The sequence below is a fragment of the Trachypithecus francoisi genome, unplaced genomic scaffold, assembly GCF_009764315.1.
Source record: "Trachypithecus francoisi isolate TF-2019V2 unplaced genomic scaffold, Tfra_2.0 Contig00397, whole genome shotgun sequence".
In the NCBI taxonomy this organism is placed as follows: domain Eukaryota; kingdom Metazoa; phylum Chordata; class Mammalia; order Primates; family Cercopithecidae; genus Trachypithecus; species Trachypithecus francoisi.
In genome coordinates, this window is record NW_022680618.1 from 18,852 (window position 1) to 41,447 (window position 22,596).

The 22,596-nt window shown below is 38.0% G+C and overlaps 1 protein-coding gene across 1 annotated transcript in view; it reads left to right on the forward strand.

The window, feature by feature from the left end:
* Positions 1 to 641: 641 nt before the first annotated feature.
* Positions 642 to 22,596, forward strand: part of LOC117083834 (probable ATP-dependent DNA helicase HFM1) — a 61,284-nt gene continuing 39,329 nt past the window's right edge. The window contains exons 1-7 of the mRNA XM_033211940.1: positions 642 to 807; positions 9,616 to 9,747; positions 12,351 to 12,436; positions 12,656 to 12,739; positions 12,865 to 13,022; positions 14,801 to 14,904; positions 15,365 to 15,511. Of these exons, the coding sequence (XP_033067831.1) occupies positions 642 to 807; positions 9,616 to 9,747; positions 12,351 to 12,436; positions 12,656 to 12,739; positions 12,865 to 13,022; positions 14,801 to 14,904; positions 15,365 to 15,511 (877 nt within the window). The remainder of the gene's footprint in view (positions 808 to 9,615; positions 9,748 to 12,350; positions 12,437 to 12,655; positions 12,740 to 12,864; positions 13,023 to 14,800; positions 14,905 to 15,364; positions 15,512 to 22,596) is intronic.

Sequence of the window (22,596 nt, forward strand, 5' to 3'; positions counted from 1 at the left end):
AAACAAATGATCATGTCCTTTGTAATAACATCAATAAAGCTGCAGACCATTATTTCAGAAAACTAATGCAGAAACAGAAAACCAAATGCATATTATTTACAAGTAAGAGCTAAATAATACGAATACACAAACACAAAAAGGGGAACAACAGACACTGAGGCCTAGTTGAGGGTGGACAGTGGAAGGACTAAGAGGATCAGAGAACATACCTCTTTGATGCTATGCTTAGTATCTCAGTGACAAAATAATCTGCACACCAAACCCCCATGACATAATTTTTGCTGTATAACAAACCCACATGTGTAGCCTGAACCAAAAATAAAAGCTAAAAGAAAAAGAAAAACCTCTGGGTGGGAGAGAGTGCAATGTAGGTGAAAGACTGATCTTTGCTACAGATAGTGACCCAGGTGGGGCTGTACTCTGATTTATTTCTGTGTGCATGCAGGCAGATGAGATTATGAACAAGTGATCCAAATCCTAGGTTGGTGGAGAAAAAAAGTTTGCTGCTGCAGATTCAGTGTCTGGGGGTGGGGAAATGCCAGAATTATAGACACTGTGGGCTCTTGGCAAGAAACACTAGGATCAAAAATGCCGTGGTGAAGTTCCTGAGGGTTGTGCCTATGCCTGGGAAGAGTGTGGACATGCCAATGTCTAGTGTGTGTGTTTGTGAGTTGGTGGGAATCCTGTGGTGGCAGCTGCGGGAGAAGGGAGTCTGTCATCAGAGCTCCTTTCCTCTAAGTTTGCAGTCTTCTGTCACCCTGGGAGAAGAACTAGAATCACAGGACAATGGGCAGTGTGACAGCCTGTGTACAGAGGCTCCCACTCCCAGACACCCAGAGTTTTATTCCAGGCCAGGCCTTGGCGATACGTTTTTCCTGGCACCAAATCCGTAGTGTGCTGCACATCAAACAATTCTCCAACAACAACTCTTGTCTAACATTTGAATTCTGACACCACCCAGAGTCAGCACAGACCCTGATTCAGGGCTAGGTCCCACAACATTGTCCTCACTGCAGATGCCAGTCACAAACCCCATGGGTCCATTTATGCTTCTGAGCTACTGTTTAAAAACCGGGAACTCCCATAACCTCCCTGAAGTTCAATAATTTGGTAGAGCTACTCACAGAACTCAGCAAAACACTGCAGTTATGTTTACTGGTTTCATATATAAGATGCAGACCAGGAAAAGCCAAAAGGAAGAAATGCATAGAACAAAGAAAAGAGATGGGGAAAGATGAAACACATAGATAATCCTGAAAAATATTTATGATTAATAAAATTCTCCAAGTTTTGTGTACTCCAGGAACAGTTTATGGAAAGAGACACCCTTCCCATTATGACTTAGATGGTACTCTCTTTTCTTACCTATCACACAGCCAGACACACATTCTGCACATTTTCTCCTTTTTCCCATTAAAAAAAAAAAAAATCAGCTGAATTTGTCTTCAGTGGTTAAAATAAAATCTTTTTCTTTTTCTTTTTCTTTTTAGCCAGGGTCTCACTCTGTTGCCCAGGCTGGAGTGCAGTGGTACTATCTCGGCTTACTGCAACCTCCGCCTCCCGGGTTCAAGCAATTCTCCTGCCTCAGTCTCCCAAGTAGCTGGGATTACAGGTGCCCACCACCACGCCAGGCTAATTTTTGTTATTTAGGGGTTTTTTTTGAGACGGAGTTTTGCTCTTGTTGCCGAGGTTGAAGTGCAATGGCACGAACTTGGCTCACTGCAACTTCTGCCTCCCAGGTTCAAACGATTCTCCTGCCTCACCCTCCCGTAGCTGGGATTACAGGCATGCACTACCACGCCTCGCTAATTTTTTGGATTTTAAGTAGAGACGGGGTTTCTCCATATTGGTGAGGCTGGTCTTGAACTCCCAACCTCAGGTGACTCGCCCACCTCATCCTCCCAATACTTTTTGTATTTTCAGTACAGACTTTCACCATGTTGGCCAAGCTGGTCTCGAACTCCTGACCTTGGGTGATCTGCCTGCTTTGGCCTCTCAAAATGTTGGGATTACAGGCGTGAGCCACCGCACCCAGCTTAAAATGAAATCTTTTTTTCTTTTTTGTTTTTTTGAGACGGAGTCTTGTTCTGTCGCCCAGGATGGAGTGCAGTGGCCGGATCTCAGCTCACTGGAAGCTCCGCCTCCTGGGTTTACGCCATTCTCCTGCCTCAGTCTCCCGAGTAGCTGGGACTACAGGCGCCCGCCACCTCGCCCAGCTAGTTTTTTTGTATTTTTTAGTAGAGACGGGGTTTCACCATGTTAACCAGGATGGTGTTGATCTCCTGACCTCGTGATCCGCCCATCTCGGCCTCCCAAAGTGCTGGGATTACAGGCTTGAGCCACCGCCCGGGCCAAAATGAAATATTTCTTTCTTTTTTTTTTTTTTGAGATGGAGTCTTTGGAGTCTTGCTCTGTGGCCGGGCTGGAGTGCAGTGGCCGGATCTCAGCTCACTGCAAGCTCCGCCTCCCAGGTTTACGCCATTCTCCTGCCTCAGGCTCGCGTGTAGCTGGGACTACAGACGCCCGCCACCACGCCCAGCTAGTTTTTTGTATTTTTTAGTAGAGACGGGGTTTCACCATGTTAGCCAGGATGGCCTCGATCTCCTGACCTCGTGATCCGCCCGTCTCGGCCTCCCAAAGTGCTGGGATTACAGGCTTGAGCCACCGCACCCGGCCGAAATATTTCTTAATCAAACTTTACTTAAGTTTATCTCCCTCCCTCAGGCTCCTGACCCTCAGATCTGAGTCAACATACAACAGCATTTTATGTCCCTCCTAAGAACATGCTGATTTCAGGGTAAGGCCTTCTCTTTTCTATAACTTGACTTTTTCACCCTCTCATTCCCCTCCCACCTCCTTTCTAATCTTGTTTGCTCCTCCCTAGGAAAGAAAGCCCTTTTCTGCCCAAATTTTTCAAGCCATAAAGATCTTATAATTAGGCCAGTCGCACTCTAATTATAACCTAGGAGTCACTAGGTCTAAGCTTTAATTTCCATGTCAGAGTTATTCACTTGGAAAAATGGCTTGCAAAAATTGAGTGTTTGGAAAAACCCAGTGAAATTACTCATTTACAGTGTTTACATAAAGGAAGGAAATTTTAAGGTGCTAACTTTTTTTTTTTTTTTTTGAGATGGAGTCTTGCTCTGTCTCCCAGGCTACAGTGCTATGGCATGATCTCAGCTCACTGCAACCTCCACCTCCCCAGTTCAAGTGATTCTCCTGCCTCAGCCTTCCATGTAGCTAGGACTACTGGCATGTGCCACCAAACTGGGCTAATTTTTGTATTTTTAGTAGAGATGGGGTTTCACCTTGTTGGGCAGGCTGGTCTCAAACTCCTGACCTCAAGTGATCCAGCCGCTTCAGCTCCCCAAAGTGCTGGGATTATAGGCGTGAGCCATTGCACCTAAGGTGCTTGTATTTTATACTTTCATAAGAAAAGCAAATATATCTACTTCTTTATTTCTATTAAAAAATAATGTAATTAAACATTAATCATATGGGAACACTTGTAGAAGGTACCACATTTCAGCCGGGTGTGGTGGCTTATGCCTGTAATCCCAGCACTTTGGGAGGCTGACTCGGGCGGATCACCTGAGGTCAGGAGCTCGAGACCAGTCTGGCCAACATGGTGAAACCCCGTCTCTACTAAAAATACAAAAAGTAGCCAGGTATGGGGTCATGCACCTGTAATACCAGCTATTTGGGAGGCAGAGGCAGGACAATGGCTTGAACCCAGGAGGCAGAGGTTGCAGTGAGCCGAGATTGCACCATTGCCCTCCATGGTGGGTGACAGAGCAAGACTCCAACCAAAAAAAAAAGGAGGTACCACATTTCATCACATATAATTTAGCATTAAACTCAGAAATCAAGACAACAGGATATAGAACCGAGATATTCACTGTCACAAATTTACCCTGCAAAAGGAGAAACTGATATTTTGATCAATCTATGTAACTCATCAATTATCTACCACATTTTCCTGTGGAAACCTATTTCTTATCTATAGTCAAAATGGAAGAGAGATTTTCCCTATTTCTTTCCTTGGTAGCTAGCATTCTTAAAGCTAAGGCTTGGAATTCTGTTTGAAGCCACTTAGCCATAAAAAACACACCTGAGAAAATTCCTAAACTCACTCTGAGAAATAAAAAGGTAAATGAGAATTATTAACAAATGGAATATGTGATTAGATACTTATTTTTTGAAACTCATCTGTTTTATGTTCTTTATAAATATTTTCTTACTTTTCAAGCCCTAATAATAAAATGCAAATTATACTTAAAAACTGATGTCAGCTGGGTGCAGTGGCTCACACCTGTAATCCCAGCATTTTGGGAGGCCAAGGCCAGCAGATCACTTAAGACCAGAAGTTGGAGACCAGCCTAGTCCATCTCTACTAACAATACAAAAACTAGCTAGGTGCAGTGGTGCGCATCTGTAGTCCTAGCTACTCGGGAGGCTGAGGCATGAGATAAACCCAGGAGGTGGAGGCTGCAGTGAGCTGAGATCAAGCCACTGCATTCCAACCTGTGCAACACAGTGAGACTGTCTCAAAAAAATAAATAAATAAAAATAAAAGTAGTGAGGTCAAAATAAGGTTTAGCTGTGGCTCTCCCAATACTTGCAGGTCACACGGCCACAGAGGCTGGGTCTTTATAAGCACAGGACACAAAACACAGAAGATAAACCTGGAGCTCCCGCTGCAGCCAGAAACAAAGGCCTCCAGACAGCATTCTCTTCGCTCCAGCTGCGTACCTGATTGGACGGATTGAAATCTTTTCAAGGTACAGATCCAATCACCCACCCCATCCTGCTCCCTTACATGCTGAATAACCACCCTCCCAGGAGATACTGCGCTATGCCCCAGTGAGTGCACCAGGTGCATTTTACTTTGTAAGTTTTTACTCCATCTCACTGGGGTCAATTTTTTTGTCTTTTGGAGTGTTTTTTCACGAACTTTTCACTATTATTTTTTTCCACTATTTTTCTGTCCCCGCCAAGAGAATCCAGGAAGCAGAAATTATTGGTTTTTCCCTCAATACCAGCATCTGATCGGCTGACCAGCAATGTATCTCCAAGAAATGGAGCTAAGTTAGGTGAAGACAATCTTCATGTCTCAAGGTGTTAGCTTTAAAAAAAAAAAAAAAAAAAAAAAAGGCACCAGGAGATACCTTTCAGCCCCAAAGCTGCCACCTGCTCCTATTGAGAGGCTACACTCCATACTTAAGGTGGTTCTATGGGAGAAAATGACCAAAGAGCTAATAGTCACTAGACACTCTAGCAGACATAGCCATGGTAGGTATCTTGGTTTATCCCCAGAAAGTACTAAAACAGCCTAAGTGGAGTGGCACGATCTCGGCTTACTGCAACCTCCACCTCACGGGTTCAAGCGATTCTCCTACCCTAGCCTCTTAAGTAGCTAGGACTACAGGCACGTGCCACCACGCCCAGTTAAGTTTTTGTATTTTTACTAGAGACGAGATTACACTGTGTTATCCAAGGTGGTCTCCATCTTCTGACCTCGTGATCCGCCCACCTCAGCCTCCCAAAGTGCTGGTATTACAGGCGTGAGCCACTGCGCCCCGCTTCAAAAGGGAAATGTTGACCCAAAAACATCCTGGTAAGTTCTCTGGAAAAATAAAAGAAAAAGAGGCACAGATATTTTTTACAATACAGTGTCAGGGGATTAGTCCCGCTTCACATTGGAAATATTTACAAACAGAAAATCTTTTCAATATTGTTAGGCAATGCTTTTTAAAAAAATGATTAATTGAGGAACATGGAGTACAGTTGAGGCCCTGCTTGGGATACATGTGAAAAATGCCAGGAATAATCAGTCTCCTGTGGGGTGTGAAAATAACTAAGTGGCAAGCAATTAGACTGAGGAGGGTCTAGTCCCCAGATTCCTACTTCTAAAACAAAAATCTAAACTCAAGTGCATTTTTTGGTAAATTACTACATTAGGGGAAAAAATTTTAGGCTTAAACAACTATAAACTGCCAATTAAGCTCTGATTACATAACCAGGAAATTTCTACCTTGATTGTACAAATTAAGGAACTATGTAAATATACCTAACCAATTATTGAATTTGTTTTCTTCATCATGCATTTTGTTTTATTTTATTTTTTGTCTGAGACAGAGTCTCTGTCGCCCAGGCTCGAGGGCAGTGGCGGGATCTCGGCTCACTGCAACCTCCGCCTCCCAGGTTGAAGCGATTCTCCTGCTTCAGCCTTGCCAGTAGCTGGGATTACAGGCACGTTGTCACCACGACCGCCTGATTTTTGTATATTTAATAGAGACAGGATTTCACCATGTTGGTCAGGCTGGTCTTGACCTCGTGATCCTCTGGCCTCAGCCTCCCAAATTCCTGGGATGGCCAGTCACTGCACCCGGCCATCAGGCATTTTATAAATGTCTTTTCTTCAAGCCCCTCCATGGACCACAAACTACAAACTGTAGCTGGGTGCTCTACAATTCTTGAATCACTCTTTGATTAAATTATTTCATATTTGTGCAGTGACTCTCACAATCTTTTTTTTTTTTTTTTCAGACAGAATTGCTCTGTTGCCTAGGCTGGAGTGCAGTGGCGCGATCTGAGCTCACTGCAACCTCCGCCTCCCGGGTTCAAGCAATTCTATCACCTCTGCCTTTCCAGTAGGTGGGACTACAGACATTCGCCATCACACACAGCTAATTTTTGTACTTTTAGTAGAGATGGGGTTTCCCCATTTTGGCCACGCTGGTCTTCAATTCCTGACCTCACGTGATCCACCCGCCTCGACCTCCTGAAGTGCTGTAATCACAGGCCTGACCTACCGCGCCCGCCCCATAAATTTTTAATAGGAGAAAAGAGAAACTGTGAATCCTGACAGATATAATAGACTCCTCTTCAAAGGCCTTTCTTGTTCCTTGTTCTTAGGACCAACTTTTTTGTACCTCCTTGTACCTAGACACCCACTCTTCTACATTTTTGGTGTGTCTCTTGTGCCTGGTGGCATTATAGGCACAAAGTACATGCTAAGAAAATGTTTTAATTATTTTTAACTTTTTGTGGGTAAATAGTAAGTATATATAGACTCCAATTTAATTAAAATATTGCTCAGGAATTTTAAATGGTCACCTGTTGTTTTACAAATCAAATCCAAAATATAACCTCTTTTAATATCATTTGAGGGCTCTTTCAGGCCTCTCTAGTCTATCATTTTTCTTTTTTTTTTTTTTTTTTTTTTTTTTGAGACGGAGTCGGCTCTGCCGCCCAGGCTGGAGTGCAGTGGCCAGCTCTCAGCTCACTGCAAGCTCCGCCTCCCGGGTTTACGCCATTCTCCCGTCTCAGCCTCCCGAGTAGCTGGGACTACAGGCGCCCGCCTCGTCGCCCGGCTAGTTTTTGTGTTTTTTAGTAGAGACGGGGTTTCACCGTATTAGCCAGGATGGTCTCGATCTCCTGACCTCGTGTTCCGCCCGTCTCGGCCTCCAAAGTGCTGGGATTACAGGCTTGAGCCACCGCGCCCGGCCTAGTCTATCATTTTTCATGTTTTATAATAAAAATAAGTAACCCTTATTAAATATTAGGCACCATGCTAAGTACTGTATATCCATTTTTAATTGCACTTAATCTTCTCCACAACAAACTTCTGAGGTGGGTGGTTTTATTATTCCCACATTACATTAAGAACCTGGTCACGTAACTTGTACATGATCACTTGCCTGTCCAATAAGAGGAGGAGCAGGGATTCTAATCAACTCAGTTTGATCAGGACTCATAATCACTATCAAGCCATATGTATTTCCAGCCATCATTACAGTATTCTAAAGATAGTCTTTTTAACTTTACTCTTTGGATAAAGAGGATTTTCCCCAAGGTCATAATTGCATTATTTCCTCTCTACCAAACCTTGTTAGTCACTTTAAAAACCCTTCTCAAGATCCATTATTTGTAGTAGGCTGTTCTACACTGACCATTCCTCTTAGGTTTGACTTTCTCCATACTCCAGTTTGTATGTAAATACTAATGTTAGCTAATTTTTTGTCCTCTAGGTACTTGGCATGTAGTTATCTTTCTAGTCAACCTATAAGTTCTAGAGATTGTGTCTTCTACATTTTTGGTGTGTCTCTTGTGCCTGGTGGCATTACAGGCACAAAGTACATGCTAAGAAAATGTTTTAAATTATTTTTAACTTTTTGTGGGTAAATAGTAAGTATATATATTTATAGAGTTCATAAGATATTTTGGTACAGGAATGCAATGTGTATAATCATATCATGGAAAATCCATCCCCTCAAGCATTTATCCTTTGTGTTACAAGCAGTCCAATTATACTCTTTATTTTAAAATGTATACTCAAATTATTATTTACTATAGTCACCCTGTTATGCTATCAAATACTAGGTCTTATTCATTGTTTCTGTTTTTTTTTTTTTTTTTTTTTTTTTTTTTTTTTTTTTTTTTTTTACCCATTAATCATCCCCACCAACCTCCCTTCCACCCTCTCACTACCCTTCCCAGCCTCTGGTAATCATCTTTCTACTCCATGTCCATGAGTTCAATTATTTTGATTTTCAGATTCCAAAAATAAGTAAGAACATGCAATGTTGGTCTTTCTGTGCCTGTCTTATTTCACTTAGCATAATGACCTGTGGTCCCATCCATGTTGTTGCGAATGATAGGATCTCATTCTTTCTGTGTCTCACTAATACTCCGTTGTGCATATGTACCACATTTTCTTTATCCATTCATCTGTTGATGGACACTAAGTTGCTTCCAACTTGGCTATTGTGAACAGTGCTGCAGTAAACACTGAGAGTGTAGATACTTCTTTGATATAATGATTTCCTTTCTTTGGGGTATATACCCAACAGTGGGATTGCTGGATCATATAGTAGCTCTCTCTTTAGTTTTCTGAAGAACCTCCAAACTATTCTCCATAGTGGTTGTACTGATTTACATTCCCACCAACAGTGTACAAGGGTTCCCTTTTCTTCATATCTTCACCAGCATTTATTATTGCCTGTTATTTGGATAAAAGCCATTGTGACTGGGGTGAGATGATATCACATTGTACTTTTGATTTGCATTTCTCTGATGATCAGTGATGTTGAGCACCTTTTCAAATGCTTGTTTGCTGTTTGTATGTCTTCTTTTGAGAAATGTCGATTCAAATCTTTTGCCCGTTTTTCAACTGGATTATTAGATTTTTTCCTATAGGGTTGTTTGAGCTCCTTATATATTCTGGTTATTAATCTTTTGTCAGATGGGTAGTTTGCAAATACTTTCTTCCATTCTGTGGGTTTTCTCTTCACTTTGTTGATTGTTGCCTTTGGTGTGTAGAAGGTTTTTTAACTTGATATGTTCCCATTTGTTCATTTTTGGTTGCCTGTGCTTGTGGGGTATTACTCAAGAAATTTTTGCCCAGACCAATGTCCTGGGGAGTTTCCCTAATATTTTCTTGTAGTAGTTTCGTAGTTTGAGTTGTTAGATTTAAGTATTTACTCCATTTACTGCAAAGATTTCCAGACATGGCTCCCGAATTACAAGATGTATGTTACAGGATTAGTGAATTTTAAATATTTTTTCCAATAAACTGGTATATTAGATTTAATATTGGAAACTTTTTTTTAGGGTTATCAGATTTTGTAGCTGCTCAAGAAAAGAAGTTCACCGTACTATTGAATTGTTTGATTTTAGCTAAATGTTTTAGGTGTAAACTTTGGGAAAACTCTCTGCATATATCCAAACAACTGGAAAAAATTGGTAGGTACTGAATACAGGCAGGCAGTTTGGCCATGTCTGCAATTTATTTTGTATTCACTGTTAGTAAAATTATTCTGTGATGATTACAGACCTTCAAGGAAGATATGTGTTTGTAGGCTTAAATAAGTGCTATACTTTACTTTCAAAAATCTGATTTTCATTTGCTCCTGATTAAAGGATTCCATTTGAAATCAACTGAATGGTACATGAGTACATGAGAAACCTAATAAAAATTAATGCTCTCATTTGAAAATTTTTTCTCATAACGAGGGGGAAATTTGGTTATAGTAATTAGGTAACTATGTGATGCCCTCTCTTCCACTTTTATGACTAATATTTTGTTTTAATCTCAGTTACAAGGTACAGAGTCAGCAGTCCCAGCCATTCCTAATTCGTTACAGAAAATTATGTCACTTCTTTATGTCTTAATTTTTTTTTTTTGGTTTTCAATAACAGTAGGGTATTAATACTGATTTTCATAGAGATTCTATAGACAAAAGATTGTACCTGATTATTTTGTCTATAGGAACCTTGTGTAGTATGTGCTCTGAGACTGTAGGGAGTACCATTTACAAAGGATTTTCCTGTTTGGTACCTGTGACCTTGTGACCCTATTCCTTCTTAGATAGCTAGAATTCTAAAAAGAGTTACTATCTTATGACTGACAGCCTTGTTATTTTACAATTTTGTATGCATCTTGGGGGTATCAACAAATTAAATAATGGATGTTTAGGGATATTTTGTTATTTATTTGGACAAAGATCACCAACTGTTTATGAAGAAGTCCTGCCTTTTGTATCTGTGAAATTTGAAATCAGTGGGATGGCGGAGGACTGACTAGGAAGACATAGGAGCTGGGGTGAAGGGGAGATTGGCTGGTGAAAGTAAGGGGAGAGATTCCTGATAGAAAGGCTAACCTTCTTACAGAAGTCCTAGTAACCAAATACCACATCCATCCCACAAAGGCAAGAGTTCTCAATTGGAAAGGTGGTTCCATACAACATTTAGAAAATTTTGAAATTCGGCTAAGTGATTACTAGTAAATTTTATTATACTTGAAAAAGACAATCTTTCTGGCTTTCTAGAGTATTGTCAATATGGGCATCCATTGCATTCTGTCCCTTCCAGATTGGTGAAACTAACCTGTTTTCACACATACTCATTACAGCTGAACAGAAAAAAGCAAATATTGCCCAGAAAAAAATAATAAATCATACACTAGAAAAGTGAGAGAATCCAAACAAAAAGTCACATCCAATATGTTATTGAGCATCTTGAAAAAAATAATTCATAGAAATTGATTTTAATGGTGGCTATAAACTAAAAAGTTAAAAGTCAATAAACATTTTCAGAGGAAAAGGAAATGAACATTAAAGAATTATGAGTACTAGAAGCTGTGTCTTCAGAACTAAGAGAAATTCCCAAGAACAAGTAAATATATGAGTAAGGAAATAGGGTCATGTCTTCACCAGTAACACATGTAATATATGTGCCTTAGACAAGGTAGTAATATTTTGGAATTTTATACTGCTCAGTGTCTTCTATTTGGGGATTTGGATAAATTCATTCATAAGCATTTAAGAATTTTAAATTCTGCCTTCTGAAAGTATAAGGAAATAGGAAAGATCCAAAGAAGAAAAAGAACTTGATGTTTTTTGTTGTTTGTTTTTGAGATGGAGATTCGCTCTGTTGCCCAGGCTGGAGTACAATGGCATGATCTTGGCTCACTGCAACCTCTGCCTCCCACGTTCAAGTGATTCTCCGCCTCAGCCTCCTGAGTAGCTGGGATTACAGGCATGTGCCACCTCGCCTGGCTAATTTTGTATTTTTAGTAGAGACAGGGTTTCTCCATGTTGGTCAGGTTGATCTCGAACTCCCGACCTCAGGTGATCCACCTGCCTCGGCCTCCTAAAGTGCTGGGATTACAGGCATGAGCCACTGGGCCCGATCAAATTTGATGTATTTAAGGAATAAAATGAAAGCAAGAGTGACTGGAGAGTAGTCAGCAAAAGGAGAGTTAGAAGAAATTAGATTTGAGACATAGGCTGTAGTCAAGTCATATCAGTAAGGAAATTTGACCCCAGTAAGGAAATTGCCACTTCATTCTAAATGCAATGGAAAAGTATTGGAAGTTTTAGGCAGTAGAGTAAAATAGTCTGGTTTAGATACAGAAACACAGAACTGTATTTCTAAGACAGAAATGGTCAGAGAGCCATAGCTTCATGAAGCAGTATTCCCTTGCTTCATTCAAGCATGATCCTTGAATCATGTTGCCTTTCTTTCAGGCATGAGTACAAAAGTACATGTCTCTTGGTGATTGGCCTATGGATGACATATAGTAAAACTAAATGTCCATCATGTGGACCAGAGTTTCTCTTCCTTTTATAAAGCAAATGCATATTTTATTTGTCTGAATAAATATGAATAATTGAATAATGTCACAAACCAAATAATCCAACTGAAAACTTTTTACAAAAACTATCAGTTAGTTATTTGACTGGATCTTTAAATTTTTTTTTACTAATTTAGTTGTTATATATTTAAATATATGTTTTATTTAAAGTGGATTATTTTTAAGTTGTTGTTTGATTAATTTTCCACAGGTATAACATTGTCAAATGCAATCGTAAATGCTGGTTTGACTTCCTTTAAAAAAATAGAAGAGACAGATGCAAGGGAACTTGAATTGGTATTTATATTCACTTATTCCTAATTCCTGAATTCTATCTAAATTCTGAGGCCTACCTTTATTTCTATTAAAAGTTATTTTCCTTCTCATAGTCATAAGTATTTTAAATTACCAAGGTTTTGGGTGATAAGCATTATTAAAGCTATGTATTCTAAAAAATATTTTACTGAAAGAATTTCATGTGTTGTGGTAAGGATATAATGATGTAAATATTTTTAGATTTTAAATAGACATCCCCCCTTTGGAACCCAGATAAAAGAAGCTGTGATGTATCTACCAAAATATGAACTTAAAGTGGAACAGGTAAATATTTTCTGTTTCTTAGATATTTTATTGTCTTTTCATAAATAAAGCTACCCATAAGTAGGCTTCAGCTGAGTATAAGAAAGATTATTTTTAACACTTTTTATACTTGTCCTTTTTTAAAGATTACAAGATACAGTGATACGACGGCAGAAATATTAGTGACTGTTATATTAAGAAACTTTGAACAGCTACAAACTAAAAGAACAGCATCGGATTCTCACTATGTTACCTTAATCGTAGGTGATGCAGATAATCAGGTAGTTTATCTGCACAAGATTATGTAAGTATGAAATTCCTGATGTTTGATTTTATTTCTAAGCATATACTGTAAAAGAAAAATTCTACTGGGAAAAAAGAAAAAAAAAAAAGAACATTATGGGATCAACTAAATTACATTTTCCTGACCCAATAATGGGGTAGTTTGTCTATTTTTCTGTTGAAGAAGATATTAACATTGGGTCTGTTTTAAATTGTTATATTGAATACTCAAATGAACAAAGTGTAAAATCTATCACCGTGGTCTGAAACAAGTGAGTAGATTATCTCTAGGAGGTCTTTCTTATTTCATTGCTTTTGTCCAGTTATTCATGGCCCTAGTACTGTTTGGATGCAGTCTTTCTCCTACTGACCTCAAAATACACCTTCTACTTCCAAATTAAAATCTAACAAATTACTATAACTCCATTGTAGGAGCCAAACAAACAAAGCAAATGTATAGAGGAGGTACCCTCCCTTATATCTAGTTCTGTGTCATGCCATTCTATAATTTTTACTTCAGCATTTTTCCAGATACTAATATTTTCTCCCAGGATATCATAAGCAATCTCTAAGTATCAGTTGCAGCTATAACTAATTTTTTTTAGCACTTAGTAGGTTTCAAATATTGAATTATTTAATATTTGTATGAGACAGGTTCTATCCATATTTTGTAGAGGAGAAAATTGAGACAAAAAGAGTTTAATGAGTTTATGATTAATCAAACCTTAATCATGGTCATATAGCTAGTTAACAGCAACATCTAGATTTGAACCCAAGCAGTTTGACTCCAGAGCCTAGACTGCCAACCATATTACTGTACTTGTAAGTTCAGGAATGGCAGTGATTCTGAAATGGGAATCTCCTAATTGTGCCAGTATACTGGAAGATACCTTCCCAAAAAGTCGCATGCAAGGTTTCTGAAGGGACTGCAGTGACCAGGATATCCCTTTCACTGGTAACTGCTCTCCTGCAGCTAACCATGACCCACTTACAGAGAATATGCTATTGTACAAATCTTTGTTCTCTGTGACTAATAAATCTATGACTATATGAGACTAAAATAAGTTCAGTCATAAAATTGGTTGCTGGTTTGTTTGTGATGTTTTTAGATACAAACCATTTTATATCAATTTAAAAATACTATTGAAATTGTTCTCATAATACATGTAACCTACGTATAGCCAGTTTAAAATGGTAGTAATTTAGGGACAAGCTCATGTGCTATTAATACAAAGTATATTTTCTTATTGGGACTAAAATGAGTAAATGCAACTTGTAAACAGCTGTAATTAAGGAAATTAGGGATCAGATGGGGTGGCTCACACCTGTAATCTCAGCATTTCGAGAGGCTGAGGCAGGAGGATCACTTAAAGCCCAGAGTTTCAGACCAGCCTAGGCAACAAGCGAGACCCTATTTCTACAAAAATAAATAAATAAATAACCTGGGCATAGTGCCAATGTGCCTGTGGTCCCAGCTCCTCAGGAGACCGAGGCAGGAGGACTGCCTGAGCCTAGGAGTTTGTGGCTGCAGTGACGTGTGATTGCACCACTGCGCTCCAGCCCAGGCAAGAGTGATACTATCTCAGAAAAAAGAAAATTAATTAATTTTTAAAAAATCATGGGCAAGAGAGTTCCATTGATACTTTATTCTCCCTTCTTAAAAGTTGGGGAAAGCAGTTTTCAGTAATTGATTTCAGTTTATTACTAGAGAGTATCTTTCTTAAGAACAATCAGCCCTTGATGATTAATATGTATTTAATTCAGTGTTTGGATCACTATTTAAACTCTACTATTTTTCAGGGATTCTGTTTTGCTAAAAGCTGGAAATTGGGCTAAAAAGATGGCTGTGAAGAGAGCTCTTAAATCTGAAGATCTTAGCATAAATCTAATAAGTTCTGAATTTGGTAAGTTAGTTGAAGTAATGAAGACATGAATATAAATAACATAATTGCATTTAAAAATTACATCCTTTATGCTGGTACAGAAAAACAGTATAAATGGTATAATGCAAAAATAATATATTTAGATAATGTGAATAAACTTTAAAGGAAGTTTCATGTATTTAGGTATGTAAAAGATATCATGGACCAGGATGCCATAATTGAAAGTTTATCTTTTCATTTATAGGTATTTTATTTTCCTAGATAGTTAAATTGCAGTTATTTTTGGAAGATTTTTATTTTTATAATGATCAATATATAATTTTTTAGTTGTCATATTTTTTAACCTTTCAACATATTTTAACTTTCTGGACTTCTTAGCTCTAGAAGTTATAAAAATATAAGAGAGATAAAAAGAAATGTGTTCTCATATGTGGATTTATATGACTTAAATAAGCATTTGTATACGTTTTTCATTTTCCAGTTGGGCTTGATGTTCAGCAGAAATTTACAGTCTTTTACTTAGAACTCAAGAGGTTTGGAAATCAAATGACTATGCAAAGAAAATCTGAAACACAGATTTCCCTTTCTAAACTTTCAGATAGAGCTACAATAGCAGGACCTAATAAAGGTAAATAGCTCTATTAATTCTTATTTTATATTAAAGCAAAGGTATGGCTAGAGAGGAATATCAGTGTTATAGTACTGCAACACTCCGATTGCGGATACTCTGGAATAAGATACTTAAGATTCATAGTTATTGCATTAATAGTATATAGTAGAGATTCTTATAGTTAGTATTTATCAAATTGGGGTGATAATTGGGGGAGAAATTTTTTGATTCACCTTTTGCTATATGTATTAGTCCGTTTTTGTGCTGCTGTTAAAGACATACTTGAGACTGGGAAGAAAAAGAGATTTAATTGGACTTACAGTTTCACATGGCTGGGGAGGCCTCAGAATCATGGTGGGAGTTAAAAGACACTTCTTACATGGTGGCAGCAAGAGAAAACTGAGGAAGAAGCAAAAGCAGAAAACCTTGATAAACCCATCAGATCTCATGAGACTTATTCACTATCAGAATAGCAAGGGGAAAACTGGCCTCCATGATTCAGTTACCGCCCCCTCAGTCCTTTCCACAACATGTGGGAATTCTGGGAGATACAATTCAAGTTGAGATTTTGGTAAGGACACAGCCAAACCATGTCAGTATACGTTTTTCCTTTTCCATACTTATGCCATCGTTACAGCCATTGTCAGGGGAGAGCAAGTGATGTACAAGAATCAACAGATCTGTTAAGACAAATCAGAGTGAAAATGAATTATTGTTTTTTATTATGGGAATTTTTCAAACATATACAAAAGAAGATAGAAGTATATGATGAACTTTCTTTTTTTTTTTTTTTTTTTTTTTTTTTTTTTTTTTTTTTGAGACGGAGTCTTGCTCTGTCGCCCAGGCTGGAGTGCAGTGGCCGGATCTCAGCTCACTGCAAGCTCCGCCTCCCGGGTTTATGCCATTCTCTCGCCTCAGCCTCCCGAGTAGCTGGGACTACAGGCGCCCGCCACATCGCCCGGCTAATTTTTTGTATTTTTTTAGTAGAGACGGGGTTTCACCGTGTTAGCCAGGATGGTCTCGATCTCCTGACCTCGTGATCCACCCGTCTCGGCCTCCCAAAGTGCTGGGATTACAGGCTTGAGCCACCGCGCCCGGCCTGAACTTTCATTTACTCATTATCCACTTTAAACAGTAATTAACTCATGGCTACTACTTTCATCTATACCTCTCTTTAGTTTTTTTCGATCCATATTTTGAAGCAAATTTTAGATATCGTATTATTTCCTCTGTAAATGTTTCATTATATATCTATCTAAATGGTAAAGATTTTTTTTTAAACTACATTACTTTTATAGATAAAAACTAATATCCAATATTAAGTCAGGGTTCAAATTGTCTCATAAATATTGTAGATATATTATCATCTTCATACCATCTAGATATACTAGATTAACTCCTGAGTTCTTTTGACTGTTTCCAGTAGTTTTGATAGTTTCTTTGCTATGCAGAGTAATATGCTGTTCTAGGCTCATCTTGTATATATCTAGCTTCAGTCCCATACATAATAAACCCTTTGTTCAAGAAGCCTATTTTTTAATGTTAGTAGGTTTCAGAGATCACAATCTGTGTCCTAGAGGAGCTCATTGCCTTTGACTGATCATGATCTCTTAGATTTTTTCATGCATAGAGTTGAGTATTATGTGATTTTTTTTGTCTTAAAAGACATCATGAATTCATACTTATCAAATCAAATTCAGAGATAACAGAATTTATCCTTAAACTCAATTATCTATATACACCTTCTATCATGCTGAGAAACTTGGTTCTCAATGGCTCAAAAATAATAGAATATCACTAATTTTCTATCCTTTGTATACATTACACACATAATAAACAGTCTGAAAATAGCAGCATCAGACTATCACTCTTAATATGATCATTAAAATTTGAGAATTATTTTGCAGGTATTTTTGTTCTTAGACTGTATCTTACTATCTTAGACTATATCTCAATAGTAAAATTATGTGTTTAAAAATCACTTGGAATAGATCCTCTGTATGCGGCCATGTCACTCTGGATACATATACTTTCATTTATTTCATTTTATATTTTTAGGAATAGCTTTTAAAAATTAATTTTGTTTTATAATAATGTAAAACATTTACATGGCTCTGTAATTAAATCTACAAAACAAGTACTAAATATATAAACACTTGCAGCATAGGCAGTCTGCCTTACATGAAGCATAGGCAGTCTGCCTTGTAGTGCATTCTCATTCAGTTGGTCCTATTTTCATCCTTTTGACCCCATAATGGGAGCAGTTAACAGGCACTGGGGAATTTGAGAGCAGCAGTGTGATTAGTCATGCTCTCTGAATAGTATTGGCAATTATGATAAATAGTAACTGCAGTGAGTAGTGGCAGGAAGAGCACATTTAGAACCATTCTGTGAGCTCATGAGCATTCATCTTCTTCCTTTTGAAGATCACAAGAGAGCTTCCATTTCTGGGTAGGATATAGTTTTGTGGTAGGCCAGTGCTTCCCCAGCTACAACTATGAAAACCTTCATACCTTATAAAATTATAATTTTTAGGGCATCAGAGATTTGTGGAAGCAATAAGGAATAAAGGATCTAAAATTCTTATACAAAGGCTAGGTAGACCATGCCCTATAAAGGGGTTTACATGATCAGCCACTCAACATGTTTGCCTGACAGAAGAAAATGGAAACCTCTTCTGGTGAAATATAATCTGGAAACCACCACACAATGTCTGCCATACGATAAAAAAATTATGAGGCCTGCAAAGAGACAAGACTATATGACTGATAATCAACTGTGTAAAGAAACAAGCCAGACATGGTGACACACACTAGTAGGCCTAGATATTCAGGAGGCTAAGGCAGAAGGACTTCTTCAGTCCAGGACTTTGAGGCTGTAGTGCACTATGATCATGCGTGTGAATTTACCACTGCACTCCAGCCTGGGTCACATAGCAAGACCACATCTCTTTAAAAATGTATAAAATAACTATGATTAATATTTTTAAGAAAATATAGAAAAAATAGGTAAATGCACAAAAAGATGGAAAGTTTTACCAGATAATTATAATCTATACAGAGATTTAAATGGACTTTCTAGAACTGAAAATACAGTATCTGAAGTGAAGAGCCAGTTGGGTAGGTTTAACATTAGATTCAATATAAGCAAATGTAGGATTTGTGGGCTTTGAGACATATAAGTAGAAAATATCCAAATTGAAGCCCAGAGATAAGAGAATGGAAAGAACACAAAGGAATATAATACTCAAAAAAAAAAAAAAGAAAAAGAAAAAGAAAAAGAAAAAGGTCTAGCATATGCACAATTAAAGTCCCAGAAGCAGAGTAGAGAGAGAATGGGACAAAATTAACCTTCAAAGAGACAATGGCAGAGTCCATTTCAAAATAATAAAAGACATCAACCAACAGATTTAGAATTTTGGTAAACCCCAAACAGAGGCAAATACAGGGAAAACCACACCTGGACACATTGTAGCAAAACTGCTGAAAATGTTAAAATTAGACACATCATTTATGCATTCCCTTCAAAAGAGCAACAGCGAAACTGACAGCTAACTTCTCAACAATAATGATGGAAAACAGAAGACAATGGAATGTCATATTCAAAATTTTACCAACCTAGGTTTCTGCCCAGTGGAAAATATCTGTCACGATGAAAGTGAAAAAAGACATAGAAAAAGAAAATAACTAAATAACTTAATTACTATTAGTATATTTGTCAGCCTGAATTAGAATAAATACCAAGGCCAGGCTCAGTGGCTCATGCCTATAATCCCAGCACTTTGGGAGGCCAAGATGGGCAGATCTCTTGAGCCTAGGAGTTTAAGACCAGCCTAGGCAATGTGGTGAAACCCTGTCTCTACAAAAAAATTAAATTAGTGAGTGTGGTGACATGCACCAGTGGTCCCAGCTACTTGGGAGGCTGAGGTGGGAGGATCATTTGACCCTGGGAATTTGAGGCTGCAGTGAGCTGAGATCACACTACTACACTCCAGCCTAGGTAACAGTGTGAGACCCTGTCTCAAAATAAAAAATAAAATAAAATAAATACTAAAGAAATTTCCTTAGAGGAAAATGATTGCAGATGAAAACATGGACGTACTGGAGGGAATGAAGAAGAGTAGAAAGGATAAATATATGGCTAAATATAAATTGACTATGTAAAACAATAATTGAAATGGCTTGCAGAGTTTAAAATATATGTGGAAATAAAATGCAAAGCAAAAAAATACAAGCTTGCATCTCAAGAATATGCCATATCAAACAATAATGTAATGAGAAAAACAGAAATCAACGATACATAGGATGTAAATATACAACAGAGAAAAATCAACAAAGCTGAGATTTGGTTCTTAGAAAAGATAAATAAAATTAAGAACTCTCTATGAGTGAAGACTGATCAAGAGAAAAAGAAAAGAAAACACAAGTAACAATATCAAGAATGAAGAAGAGGATATTACATTGTACATCAAAAAGTTATTGAAGATATTCAAAAGCACAAAAACAAGATATTAACAATTTTGTAACGATAAATTTGACATAGTTTGGGTTAAAATGAGAAAATTTATTGAGAAGCAGAGGTTACCAAAACTGACAGAAGAAAATAAAAACTGAGTAGTCTGATACTAGTAATGAAATTGCAGCAATTGTTAGTAAAAATTTTCCACAAAGAAAACTTGAGGCATGGATGACTTCACTGTTAATTTTTCTCAATTAAGAAGAAATAATATCAAACTTACCTAAACTTTTCCAGAGAATAGAAAAAAAAAAGAATATTTTCTAATGTTTCATTTTTTTTTAATGAGGCCAGTATGTCAAAACCTGACAAGGACATTAAAAAGAAAGGAAAATTATTTAGCAACGTATCTCATGAACATAGATCCAAAAGTCTTTAATGAAGTATTAACAAGCTGAATTCGGCCATATTTTTAAAAGGCACAATTAAGTATGGTTTATTGCATGTATGCAAGAGAGGCTTACCATTCAAAAGTAGATCAACATAATTCACTATGTTAACAGAGAAAAGGGAGAAAACCATTTGATCCTCTTGATAGGTGTCAAAAAGTTTGACAAAATTAAATACTCATTTATGACTTTAAAAAAAACTCTTAGCAAACTAGAAATAGTAGGGAACTTCTTTTGTTTTGTTTTGTTTTTGTTTTTGAGACAGAGTTTCACTCTTGTTGCCCAGGCAGTAGTGCAATGGCGCAATCGCCACTCACTGCAACCTCCACCTCCCAGGTTCAAGCTATTCTCCTGCCTCAACCTCCCGAGTGCTGGGATTACAGACTTGCACCACCTTGCCCAGCTAATTTTGTATTTTTAGTAGAGACGGGATTTCTTCATTTTGGTCAGGCTGGTCTCGAACTCTCAACCTCAGGTGATCCACCTGCCTCAGCCTCCCGAAGTGCTGGGATTACAGGGTGAGCCACTGCACGTGGCCTGGAACCTCTTAAATATAAAGAATATCTACAAAAACTATAGCAAATGTTATACTCGACAGTAAAATGTTAAACACTTTCCTATTGAGTTGGAGAATGTTACAAGAATGCTCTGTGTTACTATTTCTATTCAACATTGTGCTGGAAGGTCTTAGTAATACAATAATACTTAAAAAAAGCAAAAAGGGGGCTAGGTACAGTGGCTCATACCTATCATCCCAGAACTTTGGGGGGCCGAGGTAGGAGGATCATTTGAATCCAGGAGTTTAAGACCAGCCTGGGCAAGAGTGTGAAACTCTGTCTTTACAAAAAAGAGAAAAAAATTAGCCACATGTGGCAGTGCTTGCCTGTAGACCCCGCTCCCCTGGAGGCTGAAATGGGAAGATCATTTGAGTCCAGTTTTTTGAAGTTACAGTAAGCTATGATTACACTGCTCCATTCCAGCCTGGGTGACAGAGTGAGACTTTGTCTCAACAAAAAGGAAAAAAAAAAAAAAAAAAAGAATTAAAGAAATTGTCATTATTTCTAAGCAACATGATTATTTGTAAAGAAAATCCAAAAGACTCTATAGACATGCTGTTGGAATTAATATGTTTAGAAATATCACTGAATGCAGTCAATATAAAAAACAATTGTACAATAGCCTCAAAAAGAATAAAATACTTAGGAATAAATTGAACAAAAAAGCGTAAGAAATGAACACCGAAAACTACAAAACACCATTGAAATAAATTAAAGAAGTTCTAAATAAATTGAAAAATATTTTATGCTCGTGGGTTGAAAGTCAATATTGTTAAGATGGCAGCACTTCTCATATTAATCCACAAATTCAACAAAGTCTTTATCAAAATCCTAGCTGTATTTTTTGCAGAAATTCACAGGCTGAGCCTAAAATTCATGTGGAAATACAAGGGACCCAGAATAGCCAAGCCAACCTTGAAAAAAAAGAACGAAGGTAGAGGACTCACAATTCTTGGTTTCAAAACTTGTTACAAAGCTGCAGTAATTAAGACAAGGTGCTGCTGTCATAATAATAGACATAAAGATCAATGGAATACAACTGAGAGTATAGAAATAAACCTATACCTCTCTGCCATTGATTTTTGACAAGGATGCCAAAACAATTTGATGGTAAAAGAATTTGAGGCCGGGCGCGGTGGCTCACGCCTGTAATCCCAGCACTTTGGGAGGCCGGCCGAGACAGGCGGATCATGGGGTCAGGAGATCGAGACCATCCTGGCTAACACGGTGAAACCCCGTCTCTACTAAAAATACAAAAACTAGCCGGGCGTGTGGTGGGTGCCTGTAATCCCAGCTGCTGGGGAGGCTGAGGCGAGAGAATGGCGTGAACCCAGGAGGCGGAGCTTGCAGTGAGCTGAGATCGCGCCACTGCACTCCAGCCTGGGCAACAGAGCAAGACTCCGTCTCAAAAAAAAAGAATTTGAAAATAATTTTTCAAGAAATAGGGCTACGGAACTGCATAGACACATGCAAAAGGATGTATCTGGATTCCTACCTCATACCATATACAAAAATTAACTCAAAATGAATCAAAGACCTAAAAGTAAGAGTTAAAACTATAAAACTCACTAGGTGCAGTGGCTCACGCCTGTAATCCCAGCACTTTGGGAGGCTGAGGTGGGTGGATCACCTGAGGTCAAGA